The sequence below is a fragment of the Arvicanthis niloticus genome, chromosome 4 (assembly GCF_011762505.2).
Source record: "Arvicanthis niloticus isolate mArvNil1 chromosome 4, mArvNil1.pat.X, whole genome shotgun sequence".
In the NCBI taxonomy this organism is placed as follows: Eukaryota; Metazoa; Chordata; class Mammalia; order Rodentia; family Muridae; genus Arvicanthis; species Arvicanthis niloticus.
Window position 1 is genome coordinate 21,154,647 of NC_047661.1, and position 20,574 is coordinate 21,175,220.

Here is a 20,574-nt window from a genome sequence, read left to right on the forward strand (position 1 = left end):
GGACTTTACCTTCTAGAGCTACTTGTCCTTCTATGCCCCATCTCCTAGCCTAGCACTCTTCCCTAGCAGTTGGAAAACTAAGGCAGGAGGACTGCCATGAGTTCTAGCCCAGCTTGGGCTATAGACTGAGACCTCATCAAAACAAAACAAGAGTGGGAGACATCACCATAGAAAACAGGTAGATAGTGTTGTCCAGGAGGATGAACTTGGATTTACTGGCTACTCCATTAATAGAAGACTTCAGGTAGGTGCAGCCATCCTCACTGGAAAGATCACCCAGGACTCGGAAGGACTTATTTTCAATCTGGGGGGGAAAGCGTCTTTAAAATAATGACCATGCAGAGTTAATACAATCAGAACATCTTCATCACTAGCAGTTTCAAAAGCATATTTTTGAATGAACCAAATAGAATCCCCCTCCAAGATTCCTAACTAGAACAACTTAGATGCAAATATCAGTAAGGTAATTAAAAGAAAAAAAATAACTAGATATAAGTTATCCATGTCAGTATAATACCACAGGTGAAAGTTCATTTGAGAACGGAAAGGACAGCTTTCTTTTCTGAGATGGCTCAGCAGCAATGGCATGTGCTGCTCCTGCAGGGCCTGAGTTTGGGTCCTGCAACCACATCAGGCAGCTCACAACTGCCTTTAACTCCAGCTCCAGTGGGTCTGATGTCCTCTGCTGTCCTCTCCAGACCACTTCCCTCAGCTGCACATATCCACCCTTATATTCACATAACTCAAAATACAAATGGATGGGCAACAAACAAAATTCTTCAGTTCTCCTGGCTGTATTACACGCTGGTACTCATTTCCAAGTTCTTAAGTGCAACCTTCCTGTGCCAAGGTCAGCAACGGACCGAGATAGTGCTAGGGCCCACACACAGTTAGGGGGCATTTCTTCTACCTCACCAACACACAGACCTGACCCCTGGGCTGTGGCTATGATCAGAAAAGACAGAGGGGCTGCAGACCGATCACAGTTGTCTTGTTCTCAGAGGCTGTGCCAGATGACAACTTACGTTGTCTCAAGGGAGGTTGTTGGGAGCCAAGTCCTTGCAGAAAGCAGCTATCAGCTTTGCAGCCATCTTGGGCCATATACCCTGACAAGAGACTTGTTTTTCAACAGCCCACAACAGCTGAGCACACTCTGATAAACATCTTGTTTTTCTCACATATCTTCTTTTGTTGTTTAGTGCCCCCAGCTGCAAACTGCCCCTGCTTGTGCTTATATATACCCAGGATTTCCATTTAATAAAGGGGACTTGCTCAGACTCTGTCTTGTCTCCATCCCCACTCTCTCTCTTGCAGACCCTGTTGACTGACCCACACCGGCCGGGTTACCTGACCCTCCACATGGGGCAGTGTGGGCCGGGTCACCTGGCTTGGAAGTGGCAAACGGATACAAGTTTTCTGTCTTGAAGAATGTTTTCTCGAATGTACATGTAAGAGAAAATTTCCCTTGCACACAGAAAACCCATTTAAATCTATGTTTTCCTTTCCAATTCCCAACATATTTATCTAGACGTCTGTGTCTGTTCTTTGTGAATCTGCTGCTAGGGCCGAGTGAGACAGGTTACATGGCAGTTTGTGCACTGGTTCTCATCTCTCCTAAGTTAAACATGACATTTACTCTACCTTCTAAGCTACTAAAACAGCTGTCTGAATCTGTGAAGTCTTAGGGTATAAAAGTTGTCTAAAAGTTCGCGACAACACATTCATTCCTATGACCCACACAGGATAAATTTATTAGTCATCACAGAATAAGAAAGAGGACCCACACGAGAGGCATCAATATGAGGCACAGTGTGCATGTCTAAAGTGAGGAGACTTCCCATGGCTCTGTGACGCTTACACAGAGAAAAGCACTGTATCTCCAGGAGCTGGACATCACTGATAAATCCATTCTGTAGAATTTGAAATCTTTCAATTCATATTAAAAGTGATATAATAGATTTACTGAACTTATAACTGAATTCTTACATTTTAACACCCTTTAAAAAGAGCCAGGCAAGATGGCCCAGTGGATGGTGCCTACTACCAAGCCTGATGACATGAGCTTCATGTTTGAGCCCCAGGAGCCTACAGTGTAAATGGAAAACAGACTCCTGTGAATTGTCCTCTGACTTCTACACGGGCTCTGTGAGCCCACACACAAAAACAGACAAGAAGAAGAACCTTCTCAGCATCTCAGCTTGCAATAGACTTCTTTTAATTAAGGGCTAGCGTACGCTTTACCCTGCAGCTTCTTACGCAATGACTTAGTCTCCTTGGGATTTCTAACAGTCATTCAGAGAGCCTGTAAAATCAAACTATCTTCACATTAGGACCAATATGCTATCTGGCTTTTAAAATATTTTCCCCCCTCATGAGTATGGAGTAGAATTCGCTAGAAGCTCTGGACCTTTGAGAACGTACACTTTATGATGACTAGCGTAAATGGGTATGTGTGTGATCTTAGATGGTTTTCTAGTCTTCCCATAACTCAACAGCAACAAAATAATTGGATTAAAATATAGACAGGCAAAGGTAACAGAGAGAAATTTTCCCAAGAAGACATACTAATGGCAGTAAGCACACACACACACACACATGCACACACACATGCACACACACAAACACACACACACACACACACATACACACATACACACCCCTGAAAGAAAAGGGAAAAAGCCATTATCCTTCAGTCATTTACAAATCAAAGCATCAACACCCTGCCACTTCACACCTATTAAGATGGTTGTTATTCAACAATGAGAAACGGAGGACATCCCAAGTGCTACGGCCAGGATGTAGACACAGTCCTGGGCACTGCTTGTGGGAATGTAGAACGTTGCCGTTACTACAGGAAACTACCGTAGTTCCTCAAAACTGAAAAACAGAATTACTGCATGATGTAGCAATTCTACTTTTAGATACACACTAAAATTTAAAACAGCGTTGAAGAACTATCTGTGAACACCCATGGCTAGCAGCATTTTTTTACAACAACCAAAAATCAGAAAGAACCCTTCTGCAGCCACACATGAATAAATAAGAAGGCAGTGCATGAAAATTATCCACCTCCAAAAGGAAGTTTTGGTCCTTGAAGACATGATACTACAGTGAAATGTGCCAGTCACAAACGGGCAAATATTAAATTATCCCACATCTATCAGGCACCTACAACATCAAACTCACAGAGGAAGGAAGCCCAACAGTGGCTCTTGGGAACAGAGGGGAAGAGACTGTAGCTCAATGGTTCTCAACCTTCCTAATGCTGCGACCCTGTAATACTGTCCCTCATGATGTGGGGACCCCAGCTATAAAATCATTTTCATTGCTACTTCTTAACTGTAACTTTGCTACTGTCACGAATGGTAACGTACATATCTACGTTTTCTGATGGTCTTAGGTATCCCCTGTGAAAGGGGTCAGGGTCCCCAAATTGAGAATTACTGCTGTAGCTGCTTACAAGATAGAGTTTTAGTTTCAAAAGATGAAGAAAACACCTCATGTCACAGGAACCACCTTCTAAATATTCGTGTTTCTGCCAGTACATCAGTGCTACTGTCAGCCGTGGGTAGAGAGGCTTCCTTTTCGCAATGGCTGATGGCTGATGCAGAGATGTACAAGTGGTCAGTGTGCTGAGGAGAAGAGTGGTGTGTGTGAGTGTGGGCCCACAGATGGCTACCTATCTCATCCTCTCCCAAGCCCAGCATCGTGGAAGAGGAGGTGGAAAGAATAGAAGATAACAGAGGAGGAGGTGTGTTGTAAACACGGTGATTGCCCAGACACAGGTGTTTGTAATCAGGGGCACAGTAACTATGCATACCTGCACAAGCCCAGGGAAGGGTGTCGCCTTCTTAAGTGGTGTAACTAGTCAGGAGTTGCCTATGGCCAGCAAACAGCTCCTTACCTGTGCAGCCCTAACTAACCCAGTGGGTTCAAATAAAGTCATGAAGGTTGGAGGACAGGGGAGGGGTAAGGACGATGGGAGACGGAGTGTGCCCCCCAGTACATCGAATTTATGAGATAAACTCTCAGGAAGAGAGGAAGAAAGGCAAGGTTTTGTTTGTAGTTTTGAACAGCTCCATTGATGGGCAGCGGTGATGTTTACACAATGTGAATGTATTTGTGCCACACTAAGCTGCTTGCCTAATGTTCTTAGATTTTCTGATAGCTCTTTGCACACCTGACTTCCCAATAACTTTCAAGTGTGTATAGGGTTCCGAAGCCTGAAAATCCAGGGGCTGCTGTTTTGGTGAATGCGTGCACATACCTGAGGGGCTTATTACCCATTTAATTCAAGGCTCTTCTTTTTGCTGAGTTTTTATGGTTAAGGGAATCACTGCAAACTGAGAAACAATGCAGGGGTGATTCCCTCAAACTGCTCTGAAATAAAAGCACATGGCATTCTCATGACAGTCACAACAGTCAAAGGCTTACAGGAAAGTTGAGGAGAACTGACCCTACTCAGGATGAGAGAGATAGGATTTGGCTCTGAGCAACAGTCCAGAACCAACAAGGCTTACCTGCATGTCATAAGACCCATCGCGGTTATACGTCACAGCTATGACTATATCTTTATGGAACAAGAGAAATTCAAGAAAAAAAAAAAAAGAGAGAAAACGTTATGTAGCAATGGAGATGACATAATTCTCCCTTTTAACCTTAGGCAGCTATTCAAAGAAAAGGCAACATCTTAACTCCTGGGGATACAATGCTTTTGTTAGCAAAGTCTCCGACTGGGTTCAGCACAGACCCATTGGCAAACCTTTCTCTTTTGAAAATGGACGTTTAATATTCCACACATTTTCACCTGCACACAGTGCAGAAAGAGCAATCAACTAGAAAGAGAAGGTCTAGTTTGAGAACCAAATCTACCACCTGGTTACTGCTGTGACCTTGGCTAAGTCTTTGTCTATTTGTCTATTTGTCTAAGTCTATTGGCCAGCCATTAAATGGGTGTGGGAACATAATAACTAAGTAATTAAATGTGAAATGCTTTAAAACAGTAACAGATCATAAGAATATGAGATGGTTCATGCTGTACACAAATATGGAGTTGGGTGAAGACTATTCTCCAAGATGGAAATCAGAAGTTTTGTACAGGTATTCTCCTGTACTATCTACAAGGCCCTGGGTTCTGCCCCCAGCAGCAGACATTTTCGTGCCTGGAATTATGCAAGTTAATGCCATTTGATGAACTCCCGAGGTCTTGGCCATCATCTGGATGCTTCCAACTTGAGTGCTTTTAAACTTGATCTTCTCTACAAGCCTGACTAGTTATGCCCAACTGAAGGCTGCTGACATCTTGCGATGAACATGTTAGGCCACTGCTGTCCCTCCTGCCTCACAAGCTCCATGCTGGCATGACTGCTCTCCCACCATCCGGGTTGGAGCCCTTTACCTTTGCCTGACACGATGTCCAGTGGGCAGCACTGGCCGCTAAGTTCTTTCTTTCCAAAACCTGTCTTATGAGTCTCTCCCTTCCCTTCCTGGTGTTCTACTGGAGTGACCAAGGCCGACTGGCTCTGAAGATATCTTCTGGGCCCTCCCTGCTTCTCATCTCAACCCTTTCAGTTCTGTATTCCAGTTACTGTTCTGGGAGCAAGGGCCCAGCCTCCCAGCACAGTTTCCTATCTTTCCCCCTCTGTGTGGCCCAGCTAACAGCAAATGGGAAAATGGACCACCTGATATCCCCACAGGCCTCTCTGCTGAGGGATTACTCCTTCCCCATGCTCTTCATACCACCATGGGAGGCCACACCTTATTTATAGCTTATTTACATGACATGTCCTGGGGAAGTGTTGGCCTAGGTCTTTTGAACTCTAGAACATTTCTAGACTTCTGCCTGTAAAACGATCATGATTCTCTCTTCATGCCAATTTATGAGAAAGTTTCCTCTTTAAAAAAACCCCACAAAACTGAAACTATTCACAAATGAATTCTATTAAGCCTATTAACACACACACACACACACACACACACACACGGAGGGGACAGAAACTGGTTTACTCTTTCTAACATCTATCACCACAACTGTTTTCAGAAGTTTTACACTGAGTAGGTGAAAATTCTCCACTCTGTAGTATAAACACACATTAATTTTTTTAGGAGAAAATGTCTTCACTTAGATCATGTTTTTCAATTACAAAAGAATAAAAGTGTTAAGTGATGTTAGTGCAAGGAGAATTACAGCAGAGATCTGACTGTAATTTCACAGCATGAAACTGTGATTCCCTCCCCAAATATTTCTGTCTCCCCAGCCCGGTACACATTTAATAAGGCATGGAAATTTAGTGGGTGTAGTGTTATGTAAGCATGCACTCTTTGGAGTATGGGGTCAAACCCAGGCTGCAATTAGTTTTGTATGACCTTTGGAAAAGTACTAATATCTGAGCTTTGTCCTTGGTTAAGAAAAATTAGTTGTTGAAAATAAAGGTGGCGTTAATAACAGTGTGAATTTTATTGGCTTGCTCTGAAAAATGCAAATGAGAGTCTCTGAAAAATGTTTACTATTGTGTCTGAAAGCCTTGAAGAAATGTGAGCTATTAGTATTACTATTGAGGGCCAACTCACAGTTCTAAAAAAATGATCACTAGTAACAAAATAATATATAAAAGATTCAAGTTATAAACACAGTACTGAAACACGTGGTCATTCTCATTAAGAAGACTGAAGACTGGTCCTACATTAGACTCATAAGTGCCTTGGGCTTCGTGTCTGGGACACACCCCAGGTCACTGCTTATCAGACTTTGCCAGGCCTCCCTAGAACACTTCCAGGGAGTTACATTCAGAATCAGAACATCCTTGTGGAACAGTGTTAAAAAAGCAAAGTCTATATAGTGAACGGCAATCAGGATAGCTTTTCAACTGCGCACTCATTCATTTTTAAATTAAAACATTTTGAATTCTAAAAAAATTCAGTACAATTCAAAACAGCACTCAGTGGTTTAATGAAGACCCATGTCAAATAGCACGGTTGGCTCATCTGAATTTCCGTGGCAAATGTGATTTTTCTGTTCAATTTACGTTGGAGAGCACACTGCAAACTTCCCTGTCTCCGATGTGTGCACTCAGAACATGGGGTGGCTAACGAGACATCCTCAGACTTTGGAGATTGCTTTGTAGGACGATATGAGTAAACACTCCAGCCCAAGACTCAGGGGTTACCCACTTACACTATGGAGTGGAGGGACATTTGCAAACGTCCTGGAGACCATCCAGTGTATTTCTAGTAATGTCCATCTAGGCTAAAGGTGACACAATAGTTACACTTTGTGAAGGATGCATTTACTGCACAGGAATGACGTCTGTCATTTCTAGAGTCAAGAAGGCCCTGCTCCGCTCAGGAAAGGGTGGCTGACGCTGGCAGGGAGCTGCTTTAGCTAGTAGGCCTGCTTTTTACGAGAGCTGCCACGGCTCAGGGACACCTCACATCCTCATATCCAGCATACGTGACCTACTCTGGCATCTCATGCACACTGTCCTGGAGCAGAAGGGACAGTCACTGGCTCCCACGGAGTTCTGATCCTCTGTATCCTGCCTGGTCATGACTCACTAACCATCTTCTGGCTTAGGTGTCAGTGCCTTCTAACTTCAGTTTAAACATTAGTCTTTACATCGCGCCTTCTCAAACTAGTACTCGGTTAAAAACTAAAACCAAAACCAAAATCACCGAACTTTTCTAACCAAAAAGCATTAGAAAAGCCTGGAGTCGAAACGAAGTGGGAGTCTATAATGCTCTGCGCTGCTTGAGAAGTGGGCACCCATAATGCTCTGCGCTGCCTGAGAAGTGGGCACCCATAATGCTCTGCACTGCCTGAGGCGTGGGCACCCATAATGCTCTGCGCTGCCTGGCCTTCAGCAAGTCACCCTGCTTTCTGTGCTTCCACATCTACACGTGAGCAGTGACTGCCTCATTCCCCTCGTGAAGTTGTTATGAAGATAAACACTCAGGTGACTGGACATACACTAAATGACAGCTCTTCAGTGACCCATTCCACCTGGATCTCAAAGCCCTGCCGGAAATAGTGGGCTGACCCTCTGTCTCCGACAGTTGGCAACATTGTTTTCTTATCCAAAAGCAATGCTCTTAGAGCAGAGGAAAATAATAACGTACAAAGAAAGACCTTCCCTAGAATCACACATCCTGGTCACCGCACTGACACTTTGCCGTATTTCATTTCAGCTGTCTGCTAGGTATGTCTTACGGTTTATTTTCAGAATAAACACACAGAAGTAGGGAAAATATGTACACTGTTAACACCATGGCCCTGAGCCAATCAGCTCCACCTCGGCCACCTAAAACCTCCGAGCTGACTGTGTTTTGGTTTAGTGTGCGGTGTCTCTACACTCTGTATTTCTCCTGTAATGAAGTGTCACTCACCACTTTTACCACTTCTCAGAGTCATGTTCCTGGTGTAAGAGATATTCAGTCTTCTCCCACTGCTGAATGAAAACGGAGAGAATTGATCTAGAAAAAATTTAAAATACAACAACAAATTACAAGTATCAAGCCCCCCCAAACACGTATGCTTTACAAAAGTGAACGTAAACCACGGGTTCTTGGGTGGCAGCTCAGATGTGTGTTCTATTTTAAATTTAAGCGAGATACTCTCACTTGGATCTCAGAGGTTTTTATTCAAGGAGTTCCAGCTTCTCTGGAAGAATGAGTATCTGTGACTCAGCCCTCGTTGTCTGGTGGCACAGAGGTCCCCATGGGGACTCAGTCTCTACCATTTGCGGTCTCCTTTTCTCTGTGCCTGTGTCACTGGCCTGGCTCTATGTACTGCTGAGCACACTCTGCTGGATACAACCCAGCGGCTGTGGGACAACTAATCCGAAGCCATCTAGTGTGAAGCATGTAACTGTAATACTTTATAAACCTAAAGACGCGGTTAAATTCTTTAAGCTTCCGATATAACCATGAACAAAGCTAAAGTTCAAAGATGCGAACAAAAGAATCCTATAGGAAGCAGGAACATATAATAATCGGGGGCTAAAGAGATAGATGGCTTAATGGTTAACAGCCAGAGCTGTTCTTCCAACTCCCAGATAGGTGGAGGTTCAGTCCTGGATATATGATGCCCTCTTATGGCCGCCATGGGCACTGCATGCATATAAACCTAGATTACAGACCTAGATGCAGGTAACACTCATACACATAAAATAAACCAAAATATAATTCTAATAATAAAAAATAGTTTTAAGAATTATGTTTACTCCAATATTCAGCATTATCCTGAGTAAGTAGTGTGGGGCGGGTTTGAGAGTGTCACTGTTTTCTTAGTTTAGAGGGAGAGACCTTTCAGTGCACAGCTGACTGAAGCTGTAAGCCATCCTGTGAGGTAACTGTCAGGAGGAGGCTGGGAAACCATTGAGAGCATGTCAGAGAAGGAGCATATGTGTGCAAACCACAACAACTCTTTCCATGGTGCATCCCGTGACACCCTGAAGGGCCTCAACTTCCATTCAGACAGAAATTCAATCACAGGATGAAAACATAGAGGAAGAAGAAACTTAACAATGAAGTGTGACTCACTCACAGGAGTCTGATTTTCTGGTTCCATCCTTAGACCAAGGGCACTGCCGTAGGTACAGCAGGTATGGTGAAGCAAGCCATGGGGGCAGTGAATGCACACGGCCAGCAGGGGTCAGCACGAGATACAGAAAGAACTAGTGTTTGGTTTTCTGCACTGTTAGAGCATTCCTGGAGCTCATATAATGAGCTCAATAGTGCTTATGTGTGCACCTGTGATATATGCTCTCATGCTTATGTGTGCACTTATGATACATGCGTGTATGCTTATACACTTAGGAGATATGAAGATTTCTTTTACAACACACACACAAGAAAGAAGGAAAGGAAGGAAGGAAGGAAGGAAGGAAGGAAGGAAGAAAGAAAGAAAGAAAGAAAGAAAGAAAGGGAGAAAAGAGAAAACCCCAGAAAAGCATCATCACTGGAAGCTGGAAAGGCTAGAATGTCACAGAAACAGACGCATGGTTCTTGCTGTTCTGAGAGCATGGCATGGGAAGAAAGGAGTGCCCTGTACCTTGCGTGTGGAGTTTAAAAGTGTTGGTCATTTCTTTCTCTTTGAGGATGAGCCCCAGAGCTGCCTGGCACACAGACTCTTTGGCTAGGGTGCTGTGAGTGGGCAGCAGGTCCTTGTGGTGTTGAGGGATGAAGTCAGTATGCACATTCCCAGCTTCAAACTCTGGGTGGCCAGAGAGCCGGAGCAGGAAGTCCACATTGGTGCGCAAGCCGACAATCTAGGAAGAGAAGAAAACCCAGGTCTCCGCTGAGCATAGAAAACAACAGATTCAGCAGAGCATCTGCTCTACAACCTACTAAGGTGCCACGTGCAGAGAGGCTACACTCACTGTCACTGGATTTACCATTGCATATCTGGACCTACACTTCAAAATGCAGCTTAGCAAGAAGAGTAGCATACAGAACGTGGTACAGCAGGGGGCGGCATTTAATTGGCTTACGTTAGGAAAATGATGAAAATTAAAAAAACAGACATGAAATTTATTTTGCAAGAGACCAAAGATTTTCATTTAGAACATTCCACAAAATAGGATCCTGTAAAGGCAGGCAGGCAGGCAGGATTATGACACTGGGGAGGGGACAGGAGTAAACAGCCTGAGGAACCTCCTTCCAACACTGAAATCCAGCGTTTAGACATGGTTATAAAAATTAAAAAGAAAAAAAAAAGGAGCAACACCATCTCTAATTCTGCCCCAAATACGTACATACATACATACATACATACATACATACATACATACATACATTAAAGAAAGGAAGGATTAAAGATGATGGTAACTATGGCTTTGGGCTCATGCGTTCACTCACCAGCTACTCCTCCTTATTTCGTTCCCTGAGCAGCTGTAGGTGACAGGCTCTGACACAGGCTCTGGGGACAGTGAGGCAAAACAGATGCAGCCCCTGCCTTCAAAGGGCCCTGTCAGAGGCTGAGGCTGGCCAAGGTAACAGAGACTTCAGAGTGTCCTGTTCTGAATGGAACACTGAACCCTGAGGAAGCTGACCGAGGAAAGTCAGCACACAGAATGGAGGGAGGGCGCGTTAAAGGGGAGACAAGCTCGCATCTCCACACTGGTCCACTGAAGGGACAGCAAGTGTGACCACAGTGATAGGAGCCATAGAAATCACAGCTTTTACACGGACTAATCACACAGGATAATTTTAAAATAATGTGTTATAAATCCTTCTGTGAAGTGAAATTAATGTGGATGGGACTTATGCACCACAAAAACTAATGTGATAGAAAAAAAAATAACCCCAAACAACAACAAACAAACAAAAACCTACCTCTGACCAATGGATGAAAATGAAGATAATTTTTTTTTTAAAGAAAAACTGATTAGACTCAATCCTAAAGTTGGCTTTATTTATAGATGACTAGGATTTCACTGGAATGCAGTAGGGACATTAGTGGTTTTGTTTCTACAATCCTTTGTTTTCCAACTGAAATAAAGAAGAGCTCAAAGCCTGTATACACTGATGCTTGGGGAATTGCCCCGGGAAGAACTGCTCGTGTCTGACACACAGGGATGTAGAAATGAGGCGCTAACACCAGGCCTCTGGGCTCAGCTCACTCACGTTGTACTGATGAAGGCTGTACCTCAGTTTCGACAGGGCTGACTGGCGATCTGAGGCCCACACGACGAGTTTTGCGATCATGGGGTCGTAATGCACTGAGACTTCATCTCCTGGAATCAAGAGACACTGTAAGTTGTCAATGCCAGATCTCAGGACTGAAGCAAGGCCGAGCAAGACATGTTTCCTGTCACCTCAGGCCCAGGACTTTCCAATTCCTGCATGGCAGGTGCCTTGGCACAGTTTTATTTTTAAGGAAACCATGACACAGCAGGATTTAAAAATTTGTCCCAAATCTAACAAGGATTAGTCACTGAGAGTACCAGACTTTCTCATGTGACACATATTATCCAGTGACACACAGGTTGGCTTTCTTCAGCCTTTTCTCCTTTCTCTCTCTGGCAGTCAAGGCAAAGTACTACCCTCTCTTATTAAACTTACTTCCACTCGGAGCTTCCAAGCCTTCAATTCCCTGGGCCCACATACACCAACCCACCCAACCCACAAAGTAATTAGCTAAATAAAATGTTAAACAAGAACACGCACAGTGATAATGTAGTTAAGCCTGAGTATGGTGGTGAAAACTGTAGTTTTAACTCACTGGCAGGCAGAGGCAGGAGACTCAATTGAGCCCCGGAGATTAAGTCCAGTCTGGGCAAAACAATGTTACCTTGCCGGACTCCAGTTTCAATCCTCGTAGACATGTCTGCTAGAGGGGTAGAGAGGTGAACCAATGGTCCGGCCCCTGGCATGAAGTTATTGTCAGGGTCTTCTGCATAGATTCTAGCCTCAAAGGCATGGCCCTGCAGAGGGATTTCTTCCTGGCTCAAAGGAATCTTCTCTCCTGCTGCAATCTGGTGACAAAATAGTGCTTCTTATGAAAGTGCATGTTAAGAGTTGGTGAACAGACCTACAGGTCAGTGGTCTTGCTTACACCCTAGACATGTGGATCTGTAAAGCAGTCAAATAAAAATGGTGGCTGTCCATACCTTTAAGCCCTAGGTAAGACAGACATAGATCAGACAGAAGAGTCAAGCTTGGGGATAATCTATCAATTATTATCGGTGCTAGAGTTTGAAGTGGAGAAAGCCTATTTGATGGATAATTTCTAAAAATTGGTGTTTAATACCATGAAAACCTAAGTATCTTATTGGTAAGACTGTTTTCGTTTGCAATACTCAGTTCCCAGTCATCTTTATATGTTCACTTGGTGTTCGGATTACATTCACACCCATGAAAAAGGCTGTGAGCGGCCCACCACGCCATCCTCTCACCAAGTCCATGACAGAGTAAGATGGGAAGAAGAACCGGAGGTCTGTGTGACCCCAGGTCACAAGCTGTAGAACTGCTCATTCACGGTTACTAAATACTTGTCATCTGGGCTCGGATATGCCAATTCAGTACATTTCGTTCATTAATAAGTATGACTTGGAATAGCTAATGGAGACTATGTGGCTACTTCCTCCTTCTTTACAAGCTTTTCTCCAAGATAAAATACACACACACACACACACACACACACACACACACACACACACGAAAGCAACTTAATGTGACTCTTAGCTGAAAGGGTAAGCACACAGCAGAGAGAAGGTTGTCCCTCAGAACCTGCTATCAGGAAAGGTCAAGAGCCATAGTCAGAACCAGAGTAGAAAGAACTAACTTCAATGTGTTGATGGTGTTTCAATCCAGAGCCTGTGCCTATCCGGACTGGGCTCAGTTTGTCTCTTACTCACCCTGACCAGGGAAATTTCTCAAGCTTCTGTTTTCAGAGCCTGGCTACAGAAAGCACTGTGGAGGTGTTTCCCAGTATCCTTTCCTTCCTATGTTTCAAAATGAAACCTTTTGATTTACTAATAGAGTTCTAATTGTCTTCTTATACAAAAGAAAAAAAGTGTTGGCCATGTATCTCAAGGTTTAGGACATCATCTTATTTCTTATTATACAGACCATTTTCAAACCGGTTTATCTTTATTGGATATTTTCCCCTGAGACTGGCTTCCATCCAACTCTGAGAGACTGGTCCTATCACTCTCAGACAGATACCCAGTATCTGAAAGCCTTGACCTTTGCTTCACTGACACCCCCTGTGCTGTAGCCTGAACCCAGTGGCTTGAACCACAAAACCCCATTTTTAAGAAGTGGTTGAGCAGCCGGGGTGTGGTGTGGCACAGCTTTAACCCCTCCCTCAGGATCTCTGGAGTTAGAGGACACACTGGCATACAAAGGGAGTTCCGGGAGAGATATGATCAGAACAAGATACAGTGATACAGATCACTCGCCTGCAGCCCAGGGCCCAAGGGGAGGAGAAGGTAATGGACAAATTAGGAATCTGTGTTCTTAAAGTGCCAATAACATTGCAGCATCAGATGCATTAAAAAAAAAAAATCTTCTATTTCCCTGTCCCCATCACAACCACAAAACTGAATCCCACCCAAAGCAGCATGAAAGGAGTCTGGAATGTAATGTGTTCTCAACACTGATCTTATTTCTGGTAGTGCTGGGGCTGCCCCCAGGACCACTCATGCTAGGCAGGTACTCAGCAGCCCAGGACTGCCGTCTACCAGGAAAACCTTCTCACCCTGAGCTGCCACTCCACTAAGTCAGTCCCCGTGATCATCTCAGTGACAGGATGCTCCACTTGTAGCCTTGTGTTCATTTCCATGAAATAAAAATTGTGGTTTGAGTCCATAATGAATTCCACAGTCCCTAAAAGATAAAACACAGCATCACACTGCAGTGGCATATAATCAACAGCGAATCAGGATTCTTTAGGTCAGGAACTAGAAAGACAGCTCAGAAGCTAAAAGCACTACCACCACCACCCCCCCCCCACTAGTTCAGTTCCCAGCACCTACATGGTGACTAATGGACATCTGATGTCCTCTTCTGGCCTCCACAGGAACGCTACACAAGCATATGTGAAGGCAAAACATGTACCCACAGAGAAAGATACAAATACAATTTAAAAAACATCTTTACAAAATACTTTCCATGATACAATACATTGACTTAACTACCGAAGACTTCATTTATGGTAATGATTTGCATTTTGTTTCTATGATGCAGCACAGTGATTTAATTGCTGCGGGCTTCGTTGATGGTGTATAATTTGCATTTCATGAAGAAAACATCGTATTTTTCAGCAGCAAATGAGTCTCAGTTTAGAACAGAGAACTATATGAAATGTAGCAATGGGAAATGTCTCTGGAATCCTGTGCAAATCAAATACTACACCCAAATTATACACCAGTGGTACCTGCTGCAGTAATGGGATCATGTTTGGACTGAGAGGTACTGTCCCAGCATACCTATCCCAGAGCCTCATATGTAATGCTCCACCTCACTTGAACTCTGCACAAAGACGTAACTTTCTTCCCCTAATCACTGTGGGCACCACAAGTTCTCCCTTAAAGTCCTTGTGAGGTGTGGGGCGATAGCTCCACCGTAATCGTTTATCTCAGGTGCACTAAGTATTGCTCCCCACCCCCAATAAGAGAAGTCCTTTGGTTAGGAATACTGAAAGGCTTTCTAGCTGTTTGCTATCCAAGTCAGATGCTCATACCAAGTCTATTGGTCAGCAGTCTATTAAGAGCTACAATACTTCTCCAAGCGCTTGGGATGGATCCCGGACCTGAGTGAAGGCAAATGTCCTTTAGGTTTGTTAGGCTTACTTTTACACAATAATTATTTTAGGTATAGTTGAGCTGATTTTTTTCAAATGACTGCAACCATTATACCAGCCTCGTAAGAGATGTGTGTCTATATAAAGGAATAATCATGAAATACATAGATGAGAGTAGAGTGAACTCTTAGTTTATTTGCTTTGATTGATTGCTAGTTGATTTAACAAACAGTTTAAAATAACAGAAATGAGTATTGGTTATGATTAGGTATGTCCTCATATGTGTGCTTATGTAGTAATATTGCATGACAACAATACCAGGATGGGCAGAGGGAGATGTTAGAGATGTCTGTTATTATAAAGCACCTGTGCTTATGCTATGATATGGTAAGACTTTTTAAAAGTTTTATGTATTTATTGGGCATGTCTGTGTGTGGAGACACATACATGACATGCATGGCATGTACGTGGAGGTCAGAGGATGACTTTTAGGGGTCAGTTCTCTCCTTCCACTGTGGAGTCTGGGGATGAGCTCAGATGGTCAGGCTAGAATGACAAGTGCATCTGACTGGCCCAAGCCTGTCCTCTGAAAGTGGACTAGGATTCATTTGAATGCATATTGTGAGTCTTGGGCTACTACCTAATAGGAGAAAGGGAAGAATCCTATAAGTGCTCAATAAATACCATGAAAGTAACAGAACTGAGCAAGGAAAAAACATGGAAGGAAGAAAACAAGTAAAGGACAAGAACAAGAATGACAAACAAACGGAGCAGATGGCAAACAGCTACGAGCATAGCAGACATTATCTGAATGGTAGCAGCAATCAGTGTAAATTCCAACAGTCCCATACCAATAAAAGACAGAAACCGAGTAAGACGTTAAAAAAGACCCAACTGAATACTGTCTACAAGAAACCCATCTTTCATTTAAAAACTTAACTGACTTAAAGAAGGAAGGCACTTCATCTAAACACCAAAGGAAGCAGGAGTAGCTACATGAGACAATTCACATTCCAGAGCAAGAAACATTATCATGGATGAGTAATAATATAAAGACGATAACATAAAGATGGTAAAGGGGTCAGTCCTGCAAAAACACCTAGCAATATCAGAATATGTGTGGCAAAACCGGAGAACAAGGAGAATAGAAGAATTCATCATAGGAGTTGGAAAATGTCAATATTCTATCAGATTAGGCAGATCCAGGAGGCAGATAATTAGCAAGGACATATTCTTAAAGTGAACGGCACCATCAAGCAACTAGGTAAATTGTTACCTATGGACCACAGTGGTAGAATGTATTCTCAAACTTGCAATGATCATATTCTGGGCTACAGATGACTCCTTATCAATGAGAAACAGAAATGAGATTAGAAATATATAATCAGCCACTTCTCTAGCGAATAGAATCAAAACAACCAGGAAGCAGATGTTCTTGAACTTGTGACTTTGGGAAGGTGATGAATTTAGCTGCAAACTGTGCCATTCCCCCAGCCTGCCAACTGGTTACCACAAGAGACCAAACAATAGGACATGGGATGCATTGCATTGCCCTGCAGTCTGTTACAGGAGCTAAGAAGAATGGACCGCCTGCTGAGCTAGCCTTGACACCTTGACACCTGCTGTCTCCTCACCCAGCCCCTGGGCTGAACCGAGAAGAGACTGGGGGTGGGGGTGGGGTGAGGGGGGTGGGGCTTACCCTTTATATGTGAAAGCAAAATATTAAACTTGGGGCCTTGATCAGAGAACTTTGTCTTGGCCTCATCTCTTCTCGCCCTCCATTCCCCCTTCATTCCCAGCCTTCCTCTCAGGTGAACCCGGTACCCGTAGCCGCTGGCGGCTACAGCAAACAGATACTTGACAAAGCCCAGAAGTTTGGAGAGCAAAGGTGTTGGGAGCCAACTCCTAGCAGAAAGCAGCTATCATCTTTGCAGCCATCTCGGGCCATAGATTTGCAGGTTGATACTTTTCCACCCTGACAGAGACTTGTTTTTCTAGTGTGATATTTTTGCAAGCAGCCTACATCAGCTGAGCACACTCTGATAAACATCTTGTTTTTCTCAGACATATCCTGGACTTGTTTAGTGCCTCCAGCTGCAAGGCACTCATGGTAAAATGTCTCCAGCTGCACTCCCCTGCTTCTGCTTATAGACCCATAATTGCCTTTCAATAGACGAGACTTGATCAGACAACTGTCTTGTCTCCATTCGTCACGGCTCTTGGCCCTTCATCCCCACTCTTTCCCTTGCAGAACCCGTTGACTGACCTGAGGACCGGGTCACAAAGAATGAGAAGAGAGCTTTTGGCAAATGGCCCACAGAGTATCTGAGGTAGGGTAAAGGTGAAATTTGAAGGCCAGACCAAGAAAGCAGTTAGCACAGGCCTCAGCACTGGGGGAAGGGCAGTCTACACACATGTTAAGACCTAGAACCTTGCAAGACATGAAAATTCTGCAGTACAACATCTTTATGGCTATCTTGAGAATATCTTGTCTCAGATTACTGGGTTGGGAGTCAAAGGCCCTAACATTGTTCTGTATCAGGAACCCACAGCAAAGGTTATGGACATGCACTGGGCATTGGCCTTCAGAGCTAGTTTGAGAATGGGGGAAGATTCTGAAGCAAAAGGGCTGAGAGCTCTGTCCTGGGGAGGAAAACTGGTCCAGGATGGTAAGGGAACAAAGGTTGGGAAAAAGGCACATGGTTGCATGACAAAATTTGGGAGCTACATTTTGGAATACCAGAGAGGAGTATGAACTCCAGTGTAATCCAGCACAGCCCCCAGTCTCCCTCAAGTGTGGGTGACTGACCCAATACCATCAGAGCATGCTCTGCTCCCACTCCATCCATATGAATTACTTTTCTGTTGCTGTAATAAAGCACCATGACCAAAGCAACTCACAGAAGACCTTATCTGGGCTTACAGTGCCAGAGGATGTCAGGTAGCAAATATGGCAGCTGGAGCAGGAGGCTCAGGGCTCACATCTGGAACCACAAGTGCAGAACAGAGAGAGCACTTGGCATGGCCCGAAGCTTTGAGACCTGAAAGCCTGCCCTCTGTGATACACTTCCTGAACCTACCCAAACAACACCACCAACTGGGGACCTAGTAATCAAACATTGAGACTGTGAGGGACATTCTCATTCAAACTACCACACTGCCACGATTATAAATTACAATATACATATTATATTAAATATAAACAAACACATGCTTATGTATAGCATATAAATGCATATTTAAAGTATTCTCTTGCTGGGCTTTACTCCTGTATGGTTATTAAGGACCCCATGTCTACCACTCATGAAATCCAGGCTCTGAGGATTAGCTATGCTACAGTCTAGATTTTCTCATCAGTTAGTGTCATAGACCTGACCCCAACTGCAACTCCAGCTCATGAGGTTTCTACTCCTGCACTGCTACTCCTGGGAAATGCCTAAACCACCACTTAAGAGAACACTGTGTTGGGGTGATAACATTCTGGTGCTTTTGGTGCCGTCAGCAACCCCAGGCCACAGGCAGGCTAGAGCCCAAGCAGGTCCAGATTCTGCTTACTCATTTCTCTTTTTAACATGTAATTTTCTCTCTAAAATCTTTCATTGGATCCTTTCTCCATATTTTCCTTGCTAAGGATAACACACATCTGGTGCTTCCAGTTTTTATATTTAATTTGGTCTCTTTTTTTCCCCTCTGTTTTCATTTAGCACTTCTAAAATTTTGTTTTCTAGCCTTGTACACCTTTAATCCCAGCACCTGGGAGGCAAAGGCAGGTAAATCTCTTTCAGCTGGGAGTTAGCCTGGTCTACATAGTAAGTTCCAGGATAGCCTGGGCTACATGGTGAGACCATGTCTCAAAGCCAAAGGTTTTTTCCTACATTTTTCATTCTCTTAAAAATATTTTGTTTTATTAATTTTTTACCACCAAAATTCCTTTTTATTGGGCTCTTTTTTATTAATTAATTTATTCACTTTATATCCCTAATACAGTCCTCTCTTTCCTTTCTTCCCAGTCCCACCCTCCTACCCCCATCCCCCCTCCCCTTTTTCTCAGACCCTTACCCCTACCCCACCCCCATACCAATCTGCCATGGCATATCAAGTCTTATTAGAACTAAGAACACCCTTTCACTGAGGCTAGACCAGGTAGACCTCAACATAAAACTGGATACACTAAATCTAATAGAAGAGAATGTGGGTAATAGCCTTGAAGATATTGGCACAATGAGACAACTTCCTGAACAGAACACCAATGGCTCAGGCTCTAAGATCAACAATCAACAAATGAGACCTCATGAAATTGAAAAGCTTCTATAAGACAAAGGACACTGTCAATAGGACAAAACAGCCTACAGATTGGGAAAGGATCTTCAACAATCCTACATCTGACAGAGGGGTAATACCCAAAATATATAAGAACTCAAGAAAGTAAACACCAACCATCCAATAACTGTTTTATTATCCTCATGTTTATCAACTAAACTTTTAGTTCATGTCACATTGTCCTTGTGCCTCTCTCTTCTGTTATTCGTATTGTGTTAGTAAAAGCTCTCAGTTACTGCAGCACTATCTGGTTAACATGTCACTGCTGTCACTGCTGTTTTCTTCTTTCTCTATCATGCTAGAGCTAGGGCCTGGGGCTGTAATCATGTTGAGTGGGTGTTATGGCACAGAGCTACCCCAACTCAGTCTCCAATAGAGAAAAAAATAAAAGTTAAAAAACAACAAAAACAGTTCCCTGAAAAGATCAATAAAATCAACAGCATTTAGCCAGGCTGAGGGAAGGAATAGAAATGACAGTGTGGGAATGAAGTAAGACCGTCAGCACAAGTCTCAGGGACAGTTAAAAGGGAATGTTGTCCTTTCTCTGTTGGTGCTGAGGATTGAGCCCAGAGCCTTCCGTGTAGGAGGCACATGCTTTCCCACTGACCTGCACAGCCAGACCTGAAGGAATATTATCAATAACTCTATACTCATGAACTCAGTAATCTAGATGAAACAGACCAATTCCTCAAAAGGCACAAGAGACTGACAATCTGAACAATCTCTGTCTGTCTGTCTGTCTGTCTGTCTGTCTCTGTCTGTCTCTCTCTCTCTCTATACACACACACACACACCCCAATCAGGGGACAAAAGAGATGGCCTAGAGGTGAACAGCACTGGCTGCTCTTGCATAGGAACCCCAGGTGGATCCCCACATCCACGTGGCAGATCACAGCCATCTATAACCCCACTTCCCAGGGTCAACATGCTCTTCTGGCCTCTGTGACACTAGGCACACACATAGTGAGCAAGCATACATGCAAACTTCCCATATACATAAAGACGAATCT

General features: G+C 43.7%; 1 protein-coding gene across 1 annotated transcript in view; it reads right to left on the reverse strand.

Annotated features, from left to right (window-relative positions):
* The window catches only part of Mccc1 (methylcrotonyl-CoA carboxylase subunit 1), a 46,109-nt gene that overhangs the window by 4,244 nt on the left and 21,291 nt on the right, over positions 1 to 20,574 (reverse strand). The window contains exons 10-16 of the mRNA XM_034500442.2: positions 14,201 to 14,328; positions 12,290 to 12,473; positions 11,623 to 11,732; positions 10,049 to 10,265; positions 8,383 to 8,469; positions 4,521 to 4,570; positions 167 to 304 (exon numbers count right to left, since the gene is read on the reverse strand). Of these exons, the coding sequence (XP_034356333.1) occupies positions 167 to 304; positions 4,521 to 4,570; positions 8,383 to 8,469; positions 10,049 to 10,265; positions 11,623 to 11,732; positions 12,290 to 12,473; positions 14,201 to 14,328 (914 nt within the window). The remainder of the gene's footprint in view (positions 1 to 166; positions 305 to 4,520; positions 4,571 to 8,382; positions 8,470 to 10,048; positions 10,266 to 11,622; positions 11,733 to 12,289; positions 12,474 to 14,200; positions 14,329 to 20,574) is intronic.